The sequence below is a fragment of the Podarcis muralis genome, chromosome 10 (assembly GCF_964188315.1).
Source record: "Podarcis muralis chromosome 10, rPodMur119.hap1.1, whole genome shotgun sequence".
Lineage (NCBI taxonomy): Eukaryota > Metazoa > Chordata > Lepidosauria > Squamata > Lacertidae > Podarcis > Podarcis muralis.
In genome coordinates, this window is record NC_135664.1 from 3,264,182 (window position 1) to 3,287,196 (window position 23,015).

Below are 23,015 nucleotides of genomic sequence, written 5' to 3' on the forward strand. Positions count from 1 at the left end.
AAGCACAAAACCACTGAATAACTTAAGTTTTGCTCTACAAATTAGTCAATGAAGTGCAGATCAGGCACAAAACTTGGGTGGAAGTTTGGTTCTGTGTAAAAAGATGTCTGGCCATTAATTTTCACTCCAATAGACAGAATTACATTTTGATTACTTCTTCAAGAGTTCTAAAAGTTCCTTGCAATATGACTCTATTGTGGGAAGCCTAAGATGAAAAGACTATCTGTGACTTTGTGCAATCCTTTAGGGAAAAGCTAACTCTTAGCTTGTGAATGTGGCTTTCCTGGGTGGGACTTTGGGGTAGGGCAGCAGAATGGTCTAGGCTGTGTGCGTGCACTGCTGGTGTGCCGACACTGACCTGTCCGCTATCCCAGTCCTGCCCAGGGATGCCAGTGTTGGAAGGTTGCTCTTGGGATGCTACTGCACACATGCAAATGATCGCTTAAGGTTGCAGTCATGTTGTAGCCACCCTACATGTGTGGACTCCTTGAAAGGCTAGCAGGTTAATACAGTTGGTGGGCTGGGTGCCAGCTATGGGCAACCTGGTGCCCTCCAGATGTTGCTGGACTCTGGCTCCCATTAGCTTCCCATTACAGCATGGCCGGCGTTCAGGGCCACAGGTTTCTCATCTCTCTACATGGCAGCACATCTCCTTTGCCTTGTTCTCTTCTTGGGTCTCCGTCCATAGTAACTTTGCTTTACTCTGTTATGGGCATGGCCTGAAACATGACTTGTCCATGCCAATTATGACCAGATGGCAACAGTGCAGATGAACCCAAAGGAAGGAGAGAAAAGTGGGACCATCTCATTCATTAGAGCTGTGCTGTGCTGCTGCTCATATGGTCTCCTGGGGCACTCGAAAGGTCTCCATGCCAACCCACCTCCCAGAACACCAGCAGGAGAGCAGCAGCACTGGGGAAGTCAGGGTTAACCTTTCCTCTGTGCCGGGGGGAGGAAGCTGTGCCCTTCAGATGACGCTGGATCACAGCTCCCATCATAAAAGCAAAAGGTAAAGGTAAAGGACCCCTGTCAAACTTGACTATGGGGTGTGGCGCTCATCTACTTTTCAGGCCAAAGAAGCCAGCATTTGTCCACAGACAGCTTTCTGGGTCAGTGGGTAGCATGTGATGGAAACCAGAGTGCACGGAAATGCCATTTACTTTCCCCGCCACTGCGGTACCTATTTATCTACTTGTGCTGGCATGCTTTCGAACTGCTAGGTTAGCAGAAGCTGGGACAGAGCAACAGGAGCTCACCCTGTCATGCAGATTCAAACTGCTGACCTTCTGATTGGCAAGCCCAAGAGGCTCAGTGGTTTCGACCACAGTGCCACCCGTGTCCCTCACGGCTCCCATCATATTGGCATCCTGGCTGCGTCTGAAACGAGCTGGAGTTTCTGGAGGGCCACAGGATGCCTTTTTCTGCCCAGTGTCTTTTGCTGATGTGATTCCTCTCCCATCCAAAGCTATTTGCCTCAGAGCAGAAAAAAAATGCAGGCACTGGTATGAGGCTAATAGTACCTTTGGAGGGGAAGAGTTTTAGATTGCAGAATTGGCAGGGGAGAGTGGTTAGCTGCTTTTAGGTAAAAATGAAAACATCGGGAGATGGGCTTCCTACTTTTGGCCCTGACAGCAAGATTCCTGATTTGCCTTCCCTGTGAGCATACCAAGAAACTAGCAGCGTAAGGAGGGTACCTCTGGTATCCTGCCCTCATTGCAAACTGGAAATGGATTCAAAATGCATATTAAAGATAATGGAATATATTGATGGTTGTCATTTTGCAAGCTTCTCTTTACTGAATGGGATAATTAGGCATGTTCACAAAAAGGAAGCTGGAAAAGCCAAATACTGGCTTGGTCAGTGTCTGAATGAGAGCATCAGACCAGGCTGAGTGGCATCACTGTGATTTCTCATTCTGGCATCCCTGCAGCTGGGAAGGGACGATGGCTCAGTAGGTAGAGCACATGCTTTGTCTGCAGTAGGTCCCAATCTTTGGTATCTCCAGTGAAAAGGATGAGGTAACCAGTGATGAGTGGGACCTCCCTGAGATCCTGGAGAGCCACTGCCAGTCAGTGTACACAGTATTGGGCTAGATGGACAAGTCATCTGATCTTGTATAAGACAACTTGATCTCTGGCTGTGTGTCCACAGCCTAATGCATTAAAGCATCTTTGGCAGTTGAATCCTGCTAGCAGGAGAGCAGAAAGCTGAGGGCATGTGTGACGGACAGTGGATTTTCATGTAGCACCTTTTGAGCTGTCTTATTATAGAGCAGCAGGGGAAGTCCATCTTAGCCAGAGAAGTATAAAATCAGGAGCCTGCCTTGAATGTAGAAATGATTGGCTATGGCACTCTGAGGAATGTTCTGGGATGCTCTCAGTCAATGTGTCATTTTGTGGCAGATGAATGTGGAAGCTGAGCTGGTGAGGGCTTTGCTTAATGCAGGGATGGGGAACCCAAGGCCTTTCAAATGTTGCGGGACTACAACTCCCAGCAGCCCTGACCATCCCCCATGCTGCCTGGGGTGGACAGGAGTTGGAGTTGGACCACATCTGGGGGGCCACAGCTCCCCCCCTCCGGTTTAACATGTGGCTTTGTGGGGAAAGGAGGAAGCCTATTCTGTGGCTGAGGAGGACTGGCCGAGGTGTTGCAGTTGTCTTTGCCTGGCCCTTTCCACATCATCTTTTCATTTACATGGGTTGTACCATCCTGAGCTGCTGCTCATAAAGTTGCACCGATGCAACAGAATTCCAGTCTTGAGCCTGATCCCAGACGTCAGTAGAGTAGCACCAAACATTAGACATGATGTGGGGATGTAGCCCCAAATGACACCCCTGCCGTGGGCTCTTCCCCACTCCTCTGTCATGTCCAGCCACACTTGCCCATGCCATGGTGTCATTCACCCTGTTGTGCATTTGCACTCTCACACCATCAGCATCTAGGGATCAGGTGTAGCAGCAAAGAAAAGCCATGAGGGGAGGCTGTGGTGACATTATAGGGAGAGCTGGGAGAGTTAGATGTGGACCAGCTGTTTTTGGCATCAGCCCTGCATCACCATTAAGACCCAACCCCCCCCCCCCCCGTTTTTGTTTTGAAAGATTTAAATTGATTTAGTCCTATAAATGTCAATATGGCTAAAATGAGTTCAGGCTGAAGTGTTCTCTTGAACTGATTTGTAGTTCACAGCCAGAGCTGATATTGTTTTATTTATATCCTTAGATTTGTTATATCAGGCTCCCTTGCCCAAATGAAAATGTAATCTACAAATCACTTGAATGTGGCTAGGATCAAAGCATAAATAGCATGTTATGTATGAGCTGCCTTAAAAACCTGTGTGGCATGAAAAATGAGGCATAGGTAATCAATAGCTGGTTACTGTGCTTTGTATTAGAGTGATTTAATTGCTCACATCTAGATTTTCCTTCCGCTTGAAATTTGTATGAGACATTTTTCGTTTTCTGCCATTGGCTCTTGTCCCTGTAACTGACCAGAGGAGCTTCATTCATAAAACATAATGTGTTTAGAGGGAACTTTATATACACTGTGATTTGGGACACTCATTTCCTTTAAGAATTCAGTCTAGTCCTGTTTACCCCCCCCGCAAACTCAGGACAGTTACTCAAAAGTCAGTTTATTTATTAATGAGATTTATATGTCACTCATTACATATATTTTCTGGGAGGCTATAAGTGATAATTATATACAAGTACAATGAATATTTTCTGATCTTTTGTTAGTTGGTACCCATTAGGCATTGTAACAAGACAGGCAGGCACAGGACACAAAGCAGCAAGGTCATTGCAGCACCATGGACAGCTCCTTGTGCCTACTGGCTCCAACAAAGCCCGGGGGGGGGGGGGAGAGGGACTCCACTAAGGCCCTTGAACATTTGCCTCCAGTGCAACCCTCCTAAGTTTGAAGAATGGAGATTCTTACAGGAACAGACACCACTTCTCTTTTCTCCCACCTGAGTAACTCCCATGTGTCAGGAGCAGCAGTGCTGAAGGCCCTTGGGCTCAGGGAAAAGTGCTCCCCAGGGTTCTGGCTCCAGTTCTGCAGGTTCTTGTCTGCCAAGTCCAGACTCAGGGCTTGCCCACACTTACACTTGTCCCACTGACTTCCCCCAAGGAAACCCACTCTTTGCCACTGAAACGGAGCAAACGTCAATAAGGGTTTCTGCAGATGGTTGTTTGCTCTGATTCAGCAGTAAAGATCAGGTCTTCCTGGGGGAGTGGAGGGGGCAAAAGAGCCCTGCTGTTCAGGCAGGGGACAAACCCAGAAATGGACCCCTGGTCACCAGCCTCAGGCTCAGCATTAGAAGCCCAGACCAGTTTCCGAGGCATATGCTGGGTAGCCTTGGGGTCAGCAGGCGTATCTCCGAGCTTAAGGTCAGGGCTGTGGCACTGGTGCAAATCCACTTCCAACCCTCTTTGCAAAGGGGGTGTGGCACCAGTTAGTGAAAATGCCAGTGCCACCATAATGTGAACTTCAGATAGCTCTGAAACAGGTGAATGGAGCAAGGCTGACCTCCCTTTGTTGCTTCTCCATAGCCTCTGGCAGGCAGAGGTATGTTGCCTTTTACATGGATTTTCCATTTAGCTGAGATGGTTAATACCAATTGACGGTTTCATTTCTCTTGAGATCTCATTGGTCTGTGCAGATGTAAAATAGACTTGGGGAAACTGGACTGATTTGCTGAGCACATAACAAATTTGTGGCATGCAACTGGTCTCTCTTTCTTACTATTTTATTTAGAATTTTCAAACACTCACTACATATTTAATTTTCACTGTTCTTTCTAGTACATGTGAACTTCCCCTCCATCCCTCCATGGTTTCCTTATTTTCCCTTACCCTGCTGCATATTGTAACTTACATAACATCCCACTTTCATCCTAACTTAATATCTTTTAAAAATAAATTTATTTATAAGCTTTTACAATATACAAAATAAAAATAAATCACAATCATTCTCTTATTTTGACTACCCTCCCATTCTTTCTGTGGTTCCTTCTTTATATTTTAATTTACTGCATATACAAATTATACCAAAATTTTATACAGTATTGGCCTGAATATAAGCGGCACTCCCCCCCCCCCAAAAAATTCTGATCGTGAAAAGTTAAAGTGTGGCTTATATTTGCAACCTTAAAAAGGTGAAGGGACCCCTGACCATTAGGTCCAGTCACGGATGACTCTGGGGTTGCGACGCTCATCTCACTTTACTGGCCAAGGGAGCCGGCGTTTGTCCGCAGACAGCTTCTGGGTCATGTGGCCAGCATGACTAAGCCACTTCTGGCAAACCAGAGCAGCGCACGGAAACGCCGTTTACCTTCCCGCCGGAGCGGTACCTATTTATCTACTTGCACTTTGACGTGCTTTTGAATTGCTAGGTTGGCAGGAGCAGGGACCGAACAACAGGCGCTCACACCGTTGCGGGGATTCAAACCGCCGACCTTCTGATCGGCAAGTCCTAGGCTCTGTGGTTTAACCCACAGCGCCACCCGCGTCCCTATTTGCAACCTTACACCGCTGGAAAAGTGGCGCAGCTCCCCCCCCCCCCGAGAGCAGCCCAGGAGCGTGGGGCAAGGGCGCGCAGCCCACCCACCACTCCAAAGCCTCCCTTGAGCTGCTGGAGCGAAGGGGGAAGGGGAGGGGAAGGCTGCCAGCAAAGCGGCATGACCCCCCCCTGAGAGCACCCTGGGAGTGCGGGGAACGGCACTCTTCCTGTCCGCAGCTCCCAAGCCTCCCCCAAGCTGTCAAATTTTAAAGGTGCAGTTTATTTGCAGGTGAGGCTTATATTCGGGCCAATACAGTATATGTTATTATTTTATTATTATTACTTTGCATTGTTTACATTAACCCTGCTAATGTCTTAATTTGTTTACAATAACTTTATGCTATAAATGAGTTCCATTCTTTCTTAAAAACTTTATCTTCTTGATTTCTTGTTCTTCCGGTATATCACATTCTATCAGCAGTGGTCATACATAAATACCTTTTTATTTTGCTTAGGTAACTCTAATCCCATTATTCCCAAAAGAAAAGCCTCTGTTTTCTTAATAAAGGTTAACTTAAACATTTAAAAAATTCATTATCTATCATTTCCCGGTAGACTTTTGCCTTATTGCAAGTCCACCACATATGGAAAAAGGTACCTTCTTTTTCTTAACATTTCCAACAAGTACTCAATTCAGTTTTGTACATTTTTGCTAGCCTATTAGGTGTTAAGTACCATCTATACATCATTTTCACATAATTTCCCCTCAAATTATAACAGGCTATAAACTTTATATCATTATTCCATGATTGCTCCCATGCCTCTATTGCAATATTATGACCAATATCCATTGCATTCAACATGTCTGATTCTCCAAAGTCATAGAATCATAGAGTTGGAATAGACCACAAGGGCCATCGAGGGCCATTCTAGCAGGTTTCTCTTTAATTGGAAGATTTTCTTTATTTTAAACACTTCATTCAGATGTTGATACTGTAACCAAGTTGTTAACCTTCCTTGTAACTCTTCAAACTCTTTTAATTTAATTTCACTACCCTCCTCCTTTAGTAAATCTCTATAGGTCACCCAATTCTCAGTCATATTTTTCTGTTTCACCTCTATGGCTTCTAATGGTGAGAGCCAAAGTGGTGTTTGTTTTCCAAAAGCTGTTTATATTTATCTCATATTCTATATAGGTTTTTCCTAATTATACGCTTCAAAAAGCATCTGTGTACTTTTGTCTTCCCATACCACGTGCCATATGCGTGCCAACCAAAACTGTTTTCGTGACCTTCTAGGTCTAAAATATATGGATTCCTTAAAGACAACCATTCCTTTAACCAGACAAGACAAGACACCTCATAATATATTATCATGTTCAGCAGAGTATCCTAACAGTATCTAAATTATTTTTCACTGCTGTTTACAGTTCAAATCCTACTTGCATATTAATCTGGTTACTATATTCCTTCAAATATTCTACATAAGCTTTCCACTCCTCCCTAGACACTGACTCCTCCTGATCTTTAATTTTCATTGTTAAACTTCTGTCAATTTGTTTGCCAGTCTTCCTTGGTTGGTATTTCTTTGTCTTTCCACTTTTTGCTCTTGTTGCTGTCATCACATATAGTAATAAACTGACCAACTTATTGGGTTATTTGCATTTTAAAAAAACTCCAGCGATGGTCTCAACATCTCTGTCAGAATAAAGGAGGAGAGAGTGTTTCCTCTCTGCCTCCAGCCTAATTAGTTAGAAAAGATCACTAGAGCATTTGACCGGGTTATATCCCTCCCCCCATCTCATAATCCTCCTTTTGTTCTTTTCTTAAAGAAGCTTTAGTGTAGTGTTTTTTTTTTTGTACGTTTAATTCCTGTTCACATGTAAATATAGATCACACCCGTGTCTCTAAAGATTATGGAAGCCCCTTTTAGCCGAGGAGATCTTTTAATAGCACTGTATGCTGTTAAGCAGTTAATCAGGTTAAGGGGAAAATGTCTTATCTGCAAGATGAGAAGTGAAGTGTCCTCTCTTCAGAGGGAAGGAGGAAAATTACCTGCTTTCAACCATTTGTTCTACAGTGATTACAAGATAGGCAAGATGAGAGCCATTATGTTGTTCTTAGTGTTTGCACTTGAACAATAGTACTTATCTATCTTGTAGAAAAGCTATTTCCTGAGAGTCCATCACACTCTATAGTGCAAGGGGGGGGGGACTTCAGGCTCAGGGGCCAAATGTGGCCCTCCATCTTCTCTCTCCAGTCCATGGAGAGCCCATATCCACACTCCCATTTGCTCAGGCCACGTCTCTTGGCAGCCCTCTTTCCATGTGTCCTTGACGTCTCTGGCTTGCCAGGTTGGAAGGTGGAGAAATGAGTGTAGAGAAATCTTTGTGTGGCATTGTGAGCTGAGTTCTATACTAAAGTATCGCATGTGCAGACATTTCTAGTTTTTGCCTCTAGTTCCTTGAAGCCTGCCCCTGAGTGAATGTGGACTTTGGATGGAAAGAGGCTTCCCTAGCCCTCCTCTAGCAGGGCCAAGAAGCAACCCAGCCTTAAGGTAAAGGTAAAAAGGTAAAGGTACCCCTGACCATTAGGTCCAGTCACGGACGACTCGGGTTGCGGCGCTCATCTTGCTTTACTGGCCGAGGGAGCCGGCGTACAGCTTCCAGATCATGTGGCCAGCATGACTAAGCCACTTCTGGTGAACCAGAGCAGCGCACAGAAACACCGTTTACCTTCCCGCCAGAGCGGTACCTATTTATCTACTTGCACTTTGACATGCTTTCGAACTGCTAGGTTGGCAGGAGCAGGGACAGAGCAATGGGAGCTCAACCCGTCGCAGGGATTTGAACCACCGACCTTCTCATCAGCAAGCCCTAGGCTCTGTGGTTTAACCCACAGCGCCACCCTGTGATGTAAAATGGTGTAAATGGATGTAAAATGGTGTAAATGGCCACTTGCCAAAAAAATCTGACACATTTGACATATTTCACTTCAAAAGAGAGAAGTCCCCCAAAAGGATTGGGAAAAACAGGGCCAGCCCAATACATTTTGGCACCTGAGGCAGACCCCAAAATTGTGGGGGGCCCCCAGGGAAAAAGGGGTGAAGAAGATCTACATTAGGAACAAGCGGAAAAGGAAGATTGACATCAACATCTGCTGCCCCAGTGTATCCTGCTGCCTGAGGCAGTCCCTTCTCCATGCCTCATGGATGGACCAGCCCTGTGTAAAAAGGAAGTTGCTGAAAGGCAAAGGCAACAGGGTCAGACCTCTCCAGAATGCTCGGAAGTTGTTTAAAAACACACTATTAGAAGCTCAACAGGAATGTTGATAGCAGGAATCAGAACCAAGATGATGCTTGCATCGTTACTGAGCAGAGTCCAGGAAGCTGGAGGAGGCTTATTCCCTGACAGTGGTGTGTGGAATTACCGGTACATTCTTGTGCAATTCCTGGTGTATCAGTGATGGTATCAGTTATCTGAGCCTGGCTGCATGTTCCACTCGCCACACAACACATACACAAGCTCTAATTGTTGAGAGCTCCTGAAAGGTGCCTCTTCACAGGCAAGGAAAAGTGGAGGAATTTGCCCTGACACCAATACGGCTAGGGAAGGAGGCACAGCTAGCAGGTGGATCTCAGTATCTGTTTATCTCGCTTAGCTAATCTCTGCTGATCTTCAACTGCCAGAGCAGATTGTGCTGTGCTGAATTTCCAGAAGGCTTGATTTTTGATGCAAAAACGTTTGTCTGCTGTGGGTGGTGCAAAACTTCTCGGCTTTCCACTCTTCCAGTATTTCCCCATGTCACTTCACCGGTATTGTTTCCCCTCCTCCTGTGCAGCTTTAGCACCAAAGGGGTGCCCTTACTGCACGGTGCATTGTGGGTTGTGAAGTGAGCATGATGATGTCATGGTGCTTTGGAGCAAGTCAGACTTTACTGTGTGATGATGATGTGGCTGAGATGATGTGGCTCCCATTGCTGTCACTCTGATATTGGGGGGGGGGGGGGATGCAAGAGGCAATTTGTGCCTGTGGCCCTTGGCCTTCCAGCACTCAGCAGTAAGAAGGTCATCCTGATCCAATGTTAGCCTCGTCCGTTATGCATGACCAGTGGGGCAAAATCTTCCATCCTCATATTCCTTTCAGTGGAATATGCATCAGTACCACAGCTATGCTTGCATTTTGTCCCCGCTGGTCAGTGTTGCATAATGTGTAGCCAGGGTCGTCCCCCCCCCCCAAGTCAGTACAGAAGCATAAAATGTTCTCCTTCCAATCGTTGCTATTGTTGAAGAAACACAAATTGCAACGATTGGAAGGAGAACATTTATAAAACTGTCCTGCTGAGCCAAGTGGTTGTCAGAGGGGGATGGAGCAGATTATCACCATTTATGGCGCAGAAGGAGTGTGCTCAGTGCAGTCAAGCAGGGCACCAGAGCAGCAAAAGGGGTGATGCCCCCCCAGTGGCGTAGCGTGGGGGTGCAGGGGGGGCTGGCCGCACCGGGCGCAACATCTGGGGGTTAGGGTTAGGGGGCGCAAATCCACGGGTTAGGGGGGCGCAAATTACTTGCCTTGCCCCGGGTGCTGACAACCCACCCTATGCCACTGTGCCCCCCTTCATCCTTAGGTGGTCTTATAATGTCAAGATTAGTACAGTTGCTGCAGTTGTATCTGGCCTTCCTTAGGTGAAGGAAGATCCTCTTACGTTGTGTGCTTGAGAAATTCTTACAACATTGTTGGACGACACAGATACCTTTTCACTGTCAGAAGAGTACAAGGCAGTGCATCGTGGAAGCTATCTGGAAATGAACATCTATCTATTTTTGGCCTTGCTCTCTGTGTTACTGTTAACCTTTTCAGCTGAATCTTACAAATTGATTTTGGTATGCTTCCTGGAATACTTGGAAAAATGTCAGCCTTCCATTAAGAAAATTATGCAGGTTAACTCTTAGTTTGGTTTTCACTAGAAAAAGACCCCTTCAGCTCCTAGCATTACACCTCAGACTCACCATAGCTGAGAGGAAAGGCCGGCAGGTTGCAACCTAGATTTGCCTTCTGCCTTGCTACTGAAGGGGGAAAGGAGGGAAGCACTGCTTTGCCTGCTGGTCCCTTTACTGTAGGCATCTTCCCTTCTATTCTCCAACTCCAACTCTCACATCATGAATCAATGTCATTTTCTTCCTCGGTTGGAGAAGGACCCCCCCCCCCCCACTAAATAGGCATTGTAAACCCTTCTGGAAGCATCCATGTTTATCATAAGAAACAATGTGTCGATATTTCTCTCTCTCTGCAATGGAAACTCTGTTCAATAAGCTTATTGGATTCATTTTACATGGCATTTCATATTGTTTCATCAACTGAGATGATCACATCCCTCTGGGGTGTCTAAGAAGGGGCTCTTCCCAGCAAAGCTAGAAACAAGGCGGAGAGGACAACTCGCTATTTTTGTTTGTGAGCTTTCAGATTCCCTTTTTGTTACATCTAACCTGTGATGTGTTAGCTACCAACTGCACTTTGTGTTTCTAAGGGGTGTTTATTTAGTGAATTTAATGCAAAAGGACATTATCACTATAGTGGAGGTTTTTGGTTTTTTTATTTAAATTCCCCGTGAGGCTTGTACGAAGTCAGGCACATTGTGCTGCTGCAGAAAGAATTGCGCTGGCTGCGCACCAGGTGCTGGGTGAGCTTCAAGGGCTGCCATTGGTGTACAAAGCCCTCTATAGCTTGGGACCAGGATCCCTACCAGTCGCCTCTTTCCTTACATCCTCAGCCAATCACTGTTCTGCAGGGGAGCCATCTTGCAGATTCCGTCCTGTCAGGAGCAGGGCTGGAAGAATACGTCAATTTCAGTTCTTTCGGTTTTTCATTTCTCTAATTTTGAATTCAGTTCTCCAAATTTATGTAGCAATTTTATTTTTAATTTATTAAAAAAATTAAAATCCTAGTGAGAATTATTTAGCATTTAGTGCAAATTTCTCCTAATAAACACATTTTCGTGGGCAGTTTTGACTAATGGACACATTTTTACAGGAAATTTCTCAACATATAATGTATTTTTGCATGTTATTTTCATTTGTTATGCCCACTTTCTCCTAATATTTGCACTTTTGTAAAGATCATTTGGTTGGAGAACTGCATTGCAAAAGTTTGGATAAGTGGAAATGTCTATAGGGTTGCCATAATGTTTTGGAAGGTGGAAATTTGCTAGCATTTAAAGCAGGACCTAATCAAATTCATCCCCACCCCTAATCCAGAAGTCCATTCCACAGCTCAGTGGAGTAGGCTGTATGGTGAGACCCTTCTAGTTCCTGGATCCAGCAAGGATTCAGATTCCTGGAGCAGTCAGGCTAGCTTCCTGCTGAGGTAACGGGTCATTAAGGTAACAAAGGAAGTGGCTTGGTGCCAGAGAACAAATTGGTGGGGCTGCCTCCCTTCACTTTCTGGTAGTGAGAAAGACAAAGAGTTGAGTTGCATGAGCTGGAAGCTGGAAGCAAGGCTGCAGGCAGGGAAAGCAGGACGGCAGAGCCATGCCTGGTTTTTGCTGGAATCTCAGGATGTGGCTCTGAGAAGCAAGACCCTCTTGGGGTGTGAATGCTGCGAGCCCCTCTCTCACCTCTCAGAGACTGGGGAGGTGAGCAACCGTGTGTGTTTATTCCATTGTAGATAGCTTTGGGATGCCTCATTGGAAGTGATTTATAAATGAAATAAAAATAATAATAGGCCAGTCAACAACAATATGGCAATGCCTATCGATCAATGGTGATCAGTGCTGATGTTTTCCTTTCACATGTGACATTCGGGGCAAATGTCCCCCATTGCTCTCCTAAGAAATGGTGTCCCTGATAGATATGGATTTTGTTCATCAGCATCATTATGGCCACTTCTCTTGAAAGAGAATCATAGACTCATAGAATTGCAGAGTTGGAAGAGTCATGTAGTCACAGCCCTGCACTGCAGGAATCACAGCTCACATTTATGAGCCACTTTGAGTATTTGTGCTCAGTCCTTTGAATGGCATTCCTGCCCATGAGCATTTTGTCTCACAAGCCCTGCCCCTTCCTCTGGCTGGATGTTGGCAGCCTCATTTCCAGAAGGCGAAGCCCATACTCTCAGAGTTGACACATTTGTTGCCAGTTAGAGGAAATTTGGGCCCAAGTCTCATTTTCTATGCATTTTCATTTAAGTCCTGATACTTTGTGACCCTTGTGCATTTTGTCACATCCATGTCCGCCCAGACACTGGCAGTTCAATATTTCGTATATTAATGTGTTCCCTCCCCTTTGATGTTCTACTGATGCATTGGGATTAAATAGAAATGTAAATATATCATAACTGAAGCATTATTATTGCTTGCAGACAGAGTACCACTTTGAATACACGGAGTGTGATAGCAGTGGGTCCAGATGGAGAGTTGCAGTCCCAAACGTGGAATGTTCTGGTTTACCTGATCCTGTCAAAGGGAAGGAATGCAGTATGTATTGATGCTTTCTTGTTACAAATCTCATGTAAAGCTTGCCATTTCTAGGTTTGTTTTTTGTTGCTTACATAATCAAGCACGACTTAGGATGTGATCAAATGCCCATTTATTTGGGAGCAAACCTCACTGAGCTTAGTGGGCCTCCCTTCTAAGGAAAAACACGTAGGGATATTCTGTAGATACATTTGATATCTAGAGGGGTTTGCTGCTTCTTACTCTTTGAATATACTTACTCTGTGGGTTATTCTTAGGTTTTTGCTATTCTTAAAACCAGCCCCTTTCTCTAAAATTTTATTCTCTGACAGTGACAGCCTCCTCTACATGTTTATAATTAAATGAACCCTAGTCCGCAGGTGTTTTCTCGCACAAGATTAAAAACTTAATTTTTAAAATTAGTTTGTTAATGCAAGTATAAAGCTAATATTTGCCAGAACGATGCTGTTTTATTTTGCCAGCCTTGAAGCATTGGTTAAAAGGTGGGTTGCACATTTTAAAATAAATGAGCATGGCTAAGATTGAAAGAGTGAGAGAGGTTGGCGTGAGGTGGCCGGGAGCTGGGCATGGGGCAGATGCACTGGCAGAGCCCATCTGGTGTTGCTGACAGTGTTTGCACCATGTCGGTCCCCCCCCCCCCCCAAGGTCAGGTGAATGCCACCCCCACCCCGCTGCCATCAACTGCTGCTCCTCAGACAGATGTATCTGGACTTTCCCCCCCCCATGGGGGGAAGGTGCATTTTGAGTGGGAAACGTCCACCTCATCCAGATGCTCCTCTGTTCAAAACCACCTCATGGGGTGAATATTTATTTCAGAAGACCTGGCAGTGCTCACATTCAGGTATTTGCTGCGTAGGACTAGAGCTAAAGCCAGAGCTGATCTTGCTCTGAATGGTTAACAGTCCGGCTGCTGCAGCTCCCAAGCTCAGCTGGCTCTGTGACTAAGCAAACGCATCCCCTTTCTGTCAGGTCTCGAATGCGCCAGCAACCAGCTTAACAACAAAGGGTTTTCTGCTCTTGTTTGCGTCTGACCTTGGTGGGGTTTTTTAAGTACATTTCTGGGACACGCTGAGTGCTGCTGAGCCTGATGGCTGTTTTATCTTGAGAGGATAATGACCACAATAGCCCAGGATGTACAAGAGATGGGGAGCCGGTGGGCGGAATAGGGGCAAGAGCCCTGGATTCCTGGGGGAGGAGCTAAGCTCTCCTTTGAAGGAGGGGGGTGGACCAGCCAAAGAAAGGACTGGGCTTTCTCTTGCCACAGGTGTATTGCAACGCAGGGATGAGAAAAGGTATTGAAATATTGGAGAACCAGATAGTAGGAGATGTCAGTGTTGGGTTCTTGTTGCTCCTTTGACTTCCTGGCACCAGGATCACACGGCAGTTCAGTCTCTCTCCAGTCTGTGCCAGTTTGACTGTTGTTTGTTCATAAATCCCTTAAGTTCATAAGTTCACAACATAAAAATACTAAAAAAATGAAGAACATAAAGTACGGTACATAAAAAAGCAATACACATTTAAAATACATATTGCTTAAGGAGCCAAAGGCCTGGTTATAGAGAAACATTTTTGCCTGGCACCTAAAAATATGCAATGAAGGCACCTGGCAAGCCTCCCTGGGAAGAGGATCCCACAGACAGGGAGCCACCACAGAAAAGGCCTCGTCTTGCCACCCTCTGGGCCTCATATAGAGGAGGCACACAGAGAAGGACCTCAGAGTCTGGGACATTTTATATGGAGAGTGGTGGTCCTGGAGGTATTGCGGTCCTCAGCCATTTACGACTTTATAGGTCAAAACCAGCACTTTAATTTGGGCCTGGAAACTGATTGGCAGCCAGTGGAGTTGGGCCAAGATTGGTGTATTATGCTCAAACCGTCTTGCCATGATGAACAACCTGGCTGCCAAGTTCTGCACCAGCTAAAGTTTCCAAACTGCCTCCAGAGGCAGCCCCAGGTATAATGAGTTGCAGTAGTCTAACCTAGAGGTTACCAGAACATAGACAACAGAAGTTAGGCTGTCCCTACTAAGACAGAAGCACACCAGCCAAAGCTGATGGAAAGCATCACCTGAGCAGTAATCTAACCTTTAAACAGTTACCATGAGATGCACAGTAGGACTTTTAATCCCATGACTGTTAAGTTTACTTAGCAACTTTTTTTGAGGACGTAGACTTTGTTGTAGAGTTGGTAGGGACCACCAGAGTCATCTAGTCCAACCCCCTGCAATGCAGGAATATTTTGCCCAATGTGGAGCTCAAGACTACGACCCTGAGATTAGGAGTCTCAGTCCAAGTCCACAACCTCCGTCTTAATTTCAACGTGAGCTGTTTTAGAGCCTGGACTATTTTAGCAGCACCCTTTTAAAATTAAGATTCAGTTGAGGCTAAGAGTGTAGGCAGTTCTAATAAATGGGGTGAAATAAGCATGAATTCAGGGTCTATTAAGAAGCTCCATAGAAATGATTCAGATCTGGCATGCTGAATCAGGAAAAGGAAATTATAGGTTATAGTATTCATATGAACATTTTGAGTTTAATTTTCCCAGTTTAATTCTTTATTGCTTCATGATATTCCTTGGTGTCTTCATTCAGTGGTACTATATTGACTTTAACCAGATAAATTCTATGATGCTATGCCAAAAAACCCCACAACACCCCCCCATGGAATTTGGTATGGGGAAAATAAGTATCCTGAGAATATTTATTTATTTTAAAAGTTTCTAACCCTTATAATTGGGGCAATAGGCTTGAATGAGGAATGTCTTGTGAACTGATCCCAAACGATTCAAGGTCAGGGGAAGTCTGGGGTGTTCGCTACCCCATGAGCGGAAGCAGCATAAATATTGACACTTGCCCAGGACATTTCTACAGGTTGCAGGATTTGGGTTCCTCAAGTGCAAAATGGTTGATTGATAGCAAGCAAGCAAGCAAGCAAAGAAGCAAGAAAACACACACACACACACACACACACACACACACACACACACACGGGCAACAGAAGAGCCACAGCTTTTAACGCAGGAATTTTCAAAGCGTGTTCTTCTGGGGAACTTTGGAGCTCTTTGGAAGGTTTCGGGATTTTCTCAAGGAGAACATTAACAAGGACAGGCAAACTGCCACCAAAGGCAGCTTGGTTGTAACTTGGCAACACAGAGTTTCAGAAATTGAGTGATGTTAAAACTGTGGTGGCGGGGGACTGTTACTGTGATTATTTCATGATTATGCTGTTTGTTATGTTTTTATTATTGTGCTCCATAAAATGTGCCCTTAAAATGTGCCCTTAATGTTGTACACTGCCCTGGGATCTTTTGATAAAGGACGGTATATAAATTGAATGAATAAGTTAATAACAATTGTGTTGGGCCCTTATGTGGAGGCTCAACAGGCCTGGCCAGCCCTCTCCCCCAACTGAGCTACAGTGTTCAGAGGGACCTCGGTGGGCATGCCAGCATGGAAAGAGGTCTCTGGTGATAGACAAATTGCCAGCTGAAACACAAATCAAGTTGCACAGATTGTCCCGTATGTCAAAAGAGATTCATTTTGCCATTAGCCATGCTCAGCCTCAGATTGAACCAGGCAAGCAGCTGGCTTCCTCCAAGCTACTTCTGCTCATGGACATATGCATTGTGACGTGAAAAGAGCATTCTCCTGTGAAACGTGGAAATAGTTGGCCATTTGATAAAGAGACTGTAATGAAGCAGCAATGAAGGCTCCTGTAGCAGTGACGAGCCCTGAGGACATAGTGAACATAGTGTTCATCTGATGGAGGGGATGACCTGCACAACCGCATAGGTCACAGGGATCAATCACCTGCAGATCAAGGATGACTAGCTGCATAGAATGGGGCAGGCATCCTTTACTGCATGTGCGGCAAACCTGAAAGTCAGGTTTGGTTGGAATGTGCCTGTAAACTGCATTCTTGTAGTTCCTTGCTAGCAGGTTCTTCAGAGATTAGATGGGCATTGGGAAGAATGTCTGGCCAACACGTTGCACAAGGCAGCCTCCGGGGATGCGGGATGCTTTTAGATTCGAAAGACAATCGAACATGTTGACTGCAGAGCTTGTCTTCTCCTTCTCCTGGGCATCTCTGGCATTTTGACATGGTGTAATTTGTGACTAGCAGATTCTGGTCATTCATGAAAAACGAATTGGTATTTAGCTGCAAAATTAAAAGCACCTTTTGGTTAAAAGGTGTGAGTGCACATTTGTGAATGGTGAAACTAAGTATCTTTGCTGCAAGTTGTCAGAAGTTGCGTTAATAAATTTTATAGTCTGTACTATTCTAAGGGCTGAAGGGAACAATTTGAAGCAACAATTTTCTACAAAGAAATTAATCTGTATGGGGTGTGTGGACTGCCGTGAACATTCAATTCTGTTATTTTTATTATTAAAAAGTGTAGATTCTTCATCATTGTTTAAGCTGTCCTCATTGTGAGATCAATGAAAATAATTTGCTAGGTGTGTCAATGGTACTATGTAGATGACCCAAATATTGTGTGCTGTCCATGTTGAATAAGGTATTGGTTTACAGAAATAAAATTCTTACGATTGAGATTTGTTTTCAGATCGGTGCTGTGGTCAACACAACTTGCCTGTAATGGATACCAGATCTGAGAAACAGGTGCCAATCAAATTTGTGATTTTATGCATTTGAGGGTTGCTGAATGCTTGTTGAGAAGATGCAATGGACCAATTGCTTGTGCCCTTAATCAGCTGTGCATGTTTTCCTCCTCAGCTTTCTCATGTGCTTCTGGGGAATACCTAGAAATGAAGAACCAGGTGTGCAGTAAATGTGCCGAAGGAACCTACTCCTTGGGAAGTGGGATCAAATTTGATGAATGGGACGAGCTGCCTGCAGGATTCACCAATGTAGCCACTTACATGGACACAGCCATGGGCTCGGCTGAGAGCAAAGCAGACAGCTGTGGCAAGTAAGGACCTTGGGGGGCTGTGTGTGCATGGCACACAGAGGCCTGGAGAAACTGTTATAACTGAGGTGCAGTGGTGCCTCTGATTTTAAATTTTCCCTTCTCTGGTATATTTATATTCATAGGAATGTTGGAAGCCGCCTTGTACAGAGTCAGACCATTAGTCCATCCAGCTCAGTATTGTTTGACTGGCAGCAGCTCCACATGGTTTCGGGCTGGGAGATGCTGGGGACTAAGCCTGGCACCCTTTGCATGAGAAATAGGCACTCTACCACTCTACGGCTGTTGCCCACTCTTCCTAAGTTCAGAGTGGCTTACATGGTCTTCTAGCACTGACCAGGTCCAAGCACTCTGAGCTGGAATAATGCTGCAGAACCAGCGGCTCTCATGCAATTTACGGGGTCTCAACTCATTGACTGAAATGGTAACAATGCACAAAGGGCCCGGTGCTCAGAAATGTATGTAGTGGTCTTCCTTCAAGGAGTTGACACCACCACTTGGACCTCAGAAGTAGCTGTGAGAAGCAATTTAATATTATTTTTGTAGGTCCAAGACTGCCAAGCTGATCAACAGGGAAGGGGAAATTTTCAAAAGGAACCCACTGCATCTTGGAGAAATGGTCTCCTGATAGAATGTTAGTTGCAAAATGTCTTTTATTTCTAGAAAGCTTGAAAAGCAATTGAATAACATTCTGTTGTCCTCCTAATGTATCAGTGAATGTTTCCCTGTCATCGCTGTATAGGAATTGTAGCTAACACAAATCAGCTGCAAAATTTAATATTTTCTAGACCAGGGGTCTGCAACCCGCGGCTCCAGAGCCGCATGTGGCTCTTTTACATCTTTGCCGCGGCTCCGGGGCGGATACTAGTGAGGGGAGGAGGTGCATTGTGCGCCCCCACACTCCCCACTGTGGGGGGCGCTGTACTGGCTGTGACGTCGCATGGAGGCAGTGCGTGCATTAGTCACGCACCGTCCCGACGTCACCTTCCCGCCCGCTGTCAGATCGCGGCTCCGGAGATATATTTGTTTTAAATGTCGCAATGGTTTTGCGGCTCCCAGTTGTTGTTTTTTCTTCGGAAACGGGTCCAAGTGGCTCTTTTTGTCTTAAAGGTTGCAGACCCCTGTTCTAGACAAAGAGAAGTGATGGATAAGAAGCTCTTTTATATTCTTGTCTTTATTTTCCCAGGATTTTTACTGCAGCAGATCATTAAGTAGCATATGGGTTAAATATGCCTGATAGATGGATATTTATGGTGCCTATGGTCCATGGGGTCACGAAGAGTCGGACACGACTAAACAACTAAACAACAACATATTGTAAAACAATTCTTGTTTCTGCTCATGTTTGCTCAGATCGTCATGGACTCCTCGTGGGAATTACATTGAGTCAAACAGGGACGACTGCACCGTCTCCTTGATCTACACGGTGCACCTGAAGAAGTCGGGTTCCGTCATCTTTGAATACCAGTATATTGACAACAACATCTTCTTTGAGTTTTTTGTAAGGGGGATTTGTGCACTAAATCTACACTAAGGCTAAACTGCAGAGGCAGTCTTCTGAAAAGAACTCTCACAGCTTATTTTTGAGGCAGTTTATTGGCATCCCGAGTGTCTTTGCCTCTGTGAGGCTTATCGAAATGTGAATCTGCCTTATACTGAGACAGACCACTGACTTTATTTAGCCCACTGCTGATTCACAGCTGCCCCCAAAATATGCTTTGCATAGACTCATAGAATCGTAGAGTTGGAAGGGACTCCAAGGGTCATCTAGTTCAAGGCAGTAATCTCAACTGAAGCATCCATGACAGATGATATTATTATTATTATTATTATTATTATTATTATTATTATTATTATTATTACCCCACCCATCTGACTGGGTTGCCCCAGCCACTCTGGGCTCTGGCCTCCAATGAAGGAGAGCCCGCCACCTCCTGAGGGAGACTGTTCCACTGTTGAATAGCTCTTACTGTCCAAAAGTTCTTCCTGATGTTTAGTTGGAATCTCCTTTCTTGTAACCTGAATCCGTTGGTTCGGATGGTCCTCCCCTCCAGAGCAGGAGAAAGCAAGCTCATTCCCTCATCCATGTGACGTCCCTTGATATATTTGAAGATGGCTATCATATCTCCTCTCAGTCTCCTAAACTTCCCCAACTCCCTCTTCCTCATAAGGTTTGGTTTCCAAACCCATGTTCACCTTGGTTGCCCTCGTCTGCACATGGAATAGAGTGGGACTATTACTTCCCTTGACTGGACACTATGCTTCTGCCAACTTGAGTCCTTCCCAGATTCACAGAGGAAGTGTTTATATGGTGTCTAGATGCTGAGAAGTCTAGTTTAGCCAAATGATTTAAGTGCTTTTTGGTCATCTTGTCTCAAGCACATCAAAGCCTATGGCCTGTCTCAAACGCTTGCTGAATATCCTTCCTTCCCAAAGCTGCTGGCAAACTCATGATCCAGCTTGGAATGCGTGGAGATTCTGGATGTAGGAAGTGTATCCTCTATATGGGTTTGTTGCACCTGGTGGCAGCTTGCCCAAAGGCCGCTGATTGTGTTGATCCCAGTGGCCATGTGTCTAACCTCCGTGTGCGGATTCATACTGTTCATGACTGGCTGGATCTATAGTTTTTCCAGAGGGCCCTTATCGACACCTGTTGATGCAGGTGGAGGTGTTTCATGCCAAGAACCAGAAACTCCACAGCCTTTTATCCTATAGAGCAGCCAATGGCTAGTTTACAAACCTTCCAGTATGAGTGAGTTCAGGGACTCCCCATGCCAACAAATCTACATGTTGGCATGGTAAAGATATGTACAGGCCAAACTCAGCCGATAACGCTCTAAAATGTAGAGACTGTAATACTTTGGATTAATTGGGTTGTAGCTAAGGCACTCTGTCATTTTATTTACATGACTGGAAAGAGAGCCTGGAGCAGCCCAGGAACCACCCACTCCAGAACTTTGCCCAAGAATTTTTTAGATTTTCTGGGTCCAGCTGGCCTTTCTTAAGGCGTGATTTTGCCATTGCCTCAGTTAGGCTGGCAGGGACTAGCCCCTTTCTAACACAAGAGGCCCACCTTGTAACTCCCTCAGCAAAATGAAGCCCACCTGTGAGCTCCCTGACAGCCTCTCTGTCTTCACAGTCCCTGGCAGGAAGAGAAAGTCTGGCTTCTGGTGAGTCTGGCAGGCAGATGTGTTGGGTGGCCTTGCCTTCAGCTTTGGTTCAAAAGGAGGGCTGGCACCTGACTTGAAACAAAAATGTGATGTAGCTGGGGACTTTTTCTTCTTCTTTTTTGCAGTTTCCAGAGCATCTTGTATGAAAGACAGAATTTTGGCTGGGTTCCCAGAATTGTTTGAGTGAACCTTGGGTGTTTCCTAAGTTAAAGTCAGCCAATGCATCTTTACACAAATTGCACTGCATATGAACCGTGAAATGCAGGACAGACCATGTTGCTCACCTGCATTTCTCCCCATATTGTTGAATGTGCGACTGGCAGGTGCCTGGGTGTGCTGTCTCTCTAATTCCCCCACCGCAGGATTTGCTGAGCCGAGGGAGGCGAGGTGGGTGGTGCCAACGCAATGTGACAGCTTGGCAGCTGCGGGCATTGCTCTCCCGCCCACTTACCTTCCTGCACAACTCCTTCACTTGGCATTAGGATCTGCCGGCAGAAGTCACAGGAGCAAAAAATGTCTGCTCTCACCAATGTTCTAAAAGTCCAGCCTCTTTATGCCCCCACAGCTCTGTCCCTAGCACTGCCCAGGCCCCATGATTTTTGAAATCAAAAGCTGGCATCCCTGACTTGCACATTATGCAAGCTCACAGCCAGTTCCAGCCACTGGGCCAAGTGACCTCTTTCTATATGAACTCAGAAGCCTGACCTGGGTCTAGCCATTATTTTAATTCCCTAAAGCGATGCTGGATCAGGGGTTCTGTGGAAAATGAAAGGGGTGGCTAACTCCGGCTGTCTGGCACTGCCATGAGTGCTGGTACAGAAAAAAATGGGGGGGACCAGGGCAGCCATCCGCATTGGGCTGTGGCGGGTTCTCTGGTTGTCAGGTGTTGATGCCCTTTGCCAGCCTGCTGTCTAATGGGCATCACAAATGCCAGGGGAGTGAGGGGAGCTCCTAATTCATGTTGCCGCCTTGTGCATTCAAACAATGCTGTGCAGGTGGCTGGATGAAAGTAGAGGAAGACTAAAGAAGTGGAGGATGGAAAATGTTCCTCTTGCTCATCTCCCCCCCTCCCCCCGCTTTGTGTGAGGGATGAATCACTCCTGTTTCTCCTGCTGCCACAAAGGGCGTTTGGCCCTAATTAACATTTGCAGACTGTTTGGAGACAATGAGATGCGGCACTGTGGGCAGGAAGCTCCATGTGCCAGCTCCTTCTATGCGGCAGGCATGGAAACATGGGCAGAACAAGCATGCCGCCCAAGGCACCTTCCTTCTGTTGGTTCAATACCATCCATTGCCCTTCGCTAATAAGACGGTACGTGCTCACGGGAGATGTCTTTTGAGGTACTGTCTATATTTTTAACCATACCGGCTTGTTAAGGTTCTGAAAAAGGAAGCCACAAGTGATTCTGCTGCAGTTACATTAATTTGCTTCCAGATACACACTTGTAGCAGCCGCTTGGCTGGGCAGCAATTGATTTCTTTCTTTCTCACAGGAAAGCAAAAGCATCGACTGCCTGAGTACGAGGCCCAAGAATCACTTCCAGCCAATGACGGATGTTGATCAAAGCATCCTTGATAGCTTTTCTGCACTCTGGGGGTGCCGTCTTTAAGTCTCATTAAGCAAGAGCAGCTCTAGTGTAGCAGTTAGACCAGGAGCCACTGAGGGGAAACACAGACAGACAGACAGACAGACAGACAGACAGACAGACAGACAGACAGACATCTAGCTCCATACTTAGGCAGATGCGCAGGCTGGGTGTCTGAACTTGCCCAAACCTCCCCTTCCTCAAACCTGAGACTCGCTTTGGGGTGTCAGAGAATTCCAATGAAAATGGGAGCAGGAGCAAAAATGGCTGATGCTTGCTTATTTCTCCCATGTCCAGAAAGGAAATCAGTCCAGTGAATGGAATCTGTATTTGCTGTTGTTCTTGCTTTCGGGCCACAAATGAGTAGT

General features: G+C 45.6%; 1 protein-coding gene across 1 annotated transcript in view; it reads left to right on the plus strand.

The window, feature by feature from the left end:
* Window positions 1-23,015, plus strand: part of ELAPOR2 (endosome-lysosome associated apoptosis and autophagy regulator family member 2) — a 90,116-nt gene that overhangs the window by 29,856 nt on the left and 37,245 nt on the right. Inside the window, exons 2-4 of the mRNA XM_028747794.2 lie at window positions 12,851-12,965; window positions 17,699-17,894; window positions 19,245-19,392. Coding sequence (XP_028603627.2) covers window positions 12,851-12,965; window positions 17,699-17,894; window positions 19,245-19,392 — 459 coding nt within the window. The remainder of the gene's footprint in view (window positions 1-12,850; window positions 12,966-17,698; window positions 17,895-19,244; window positions 19,393-23,015) is intronic.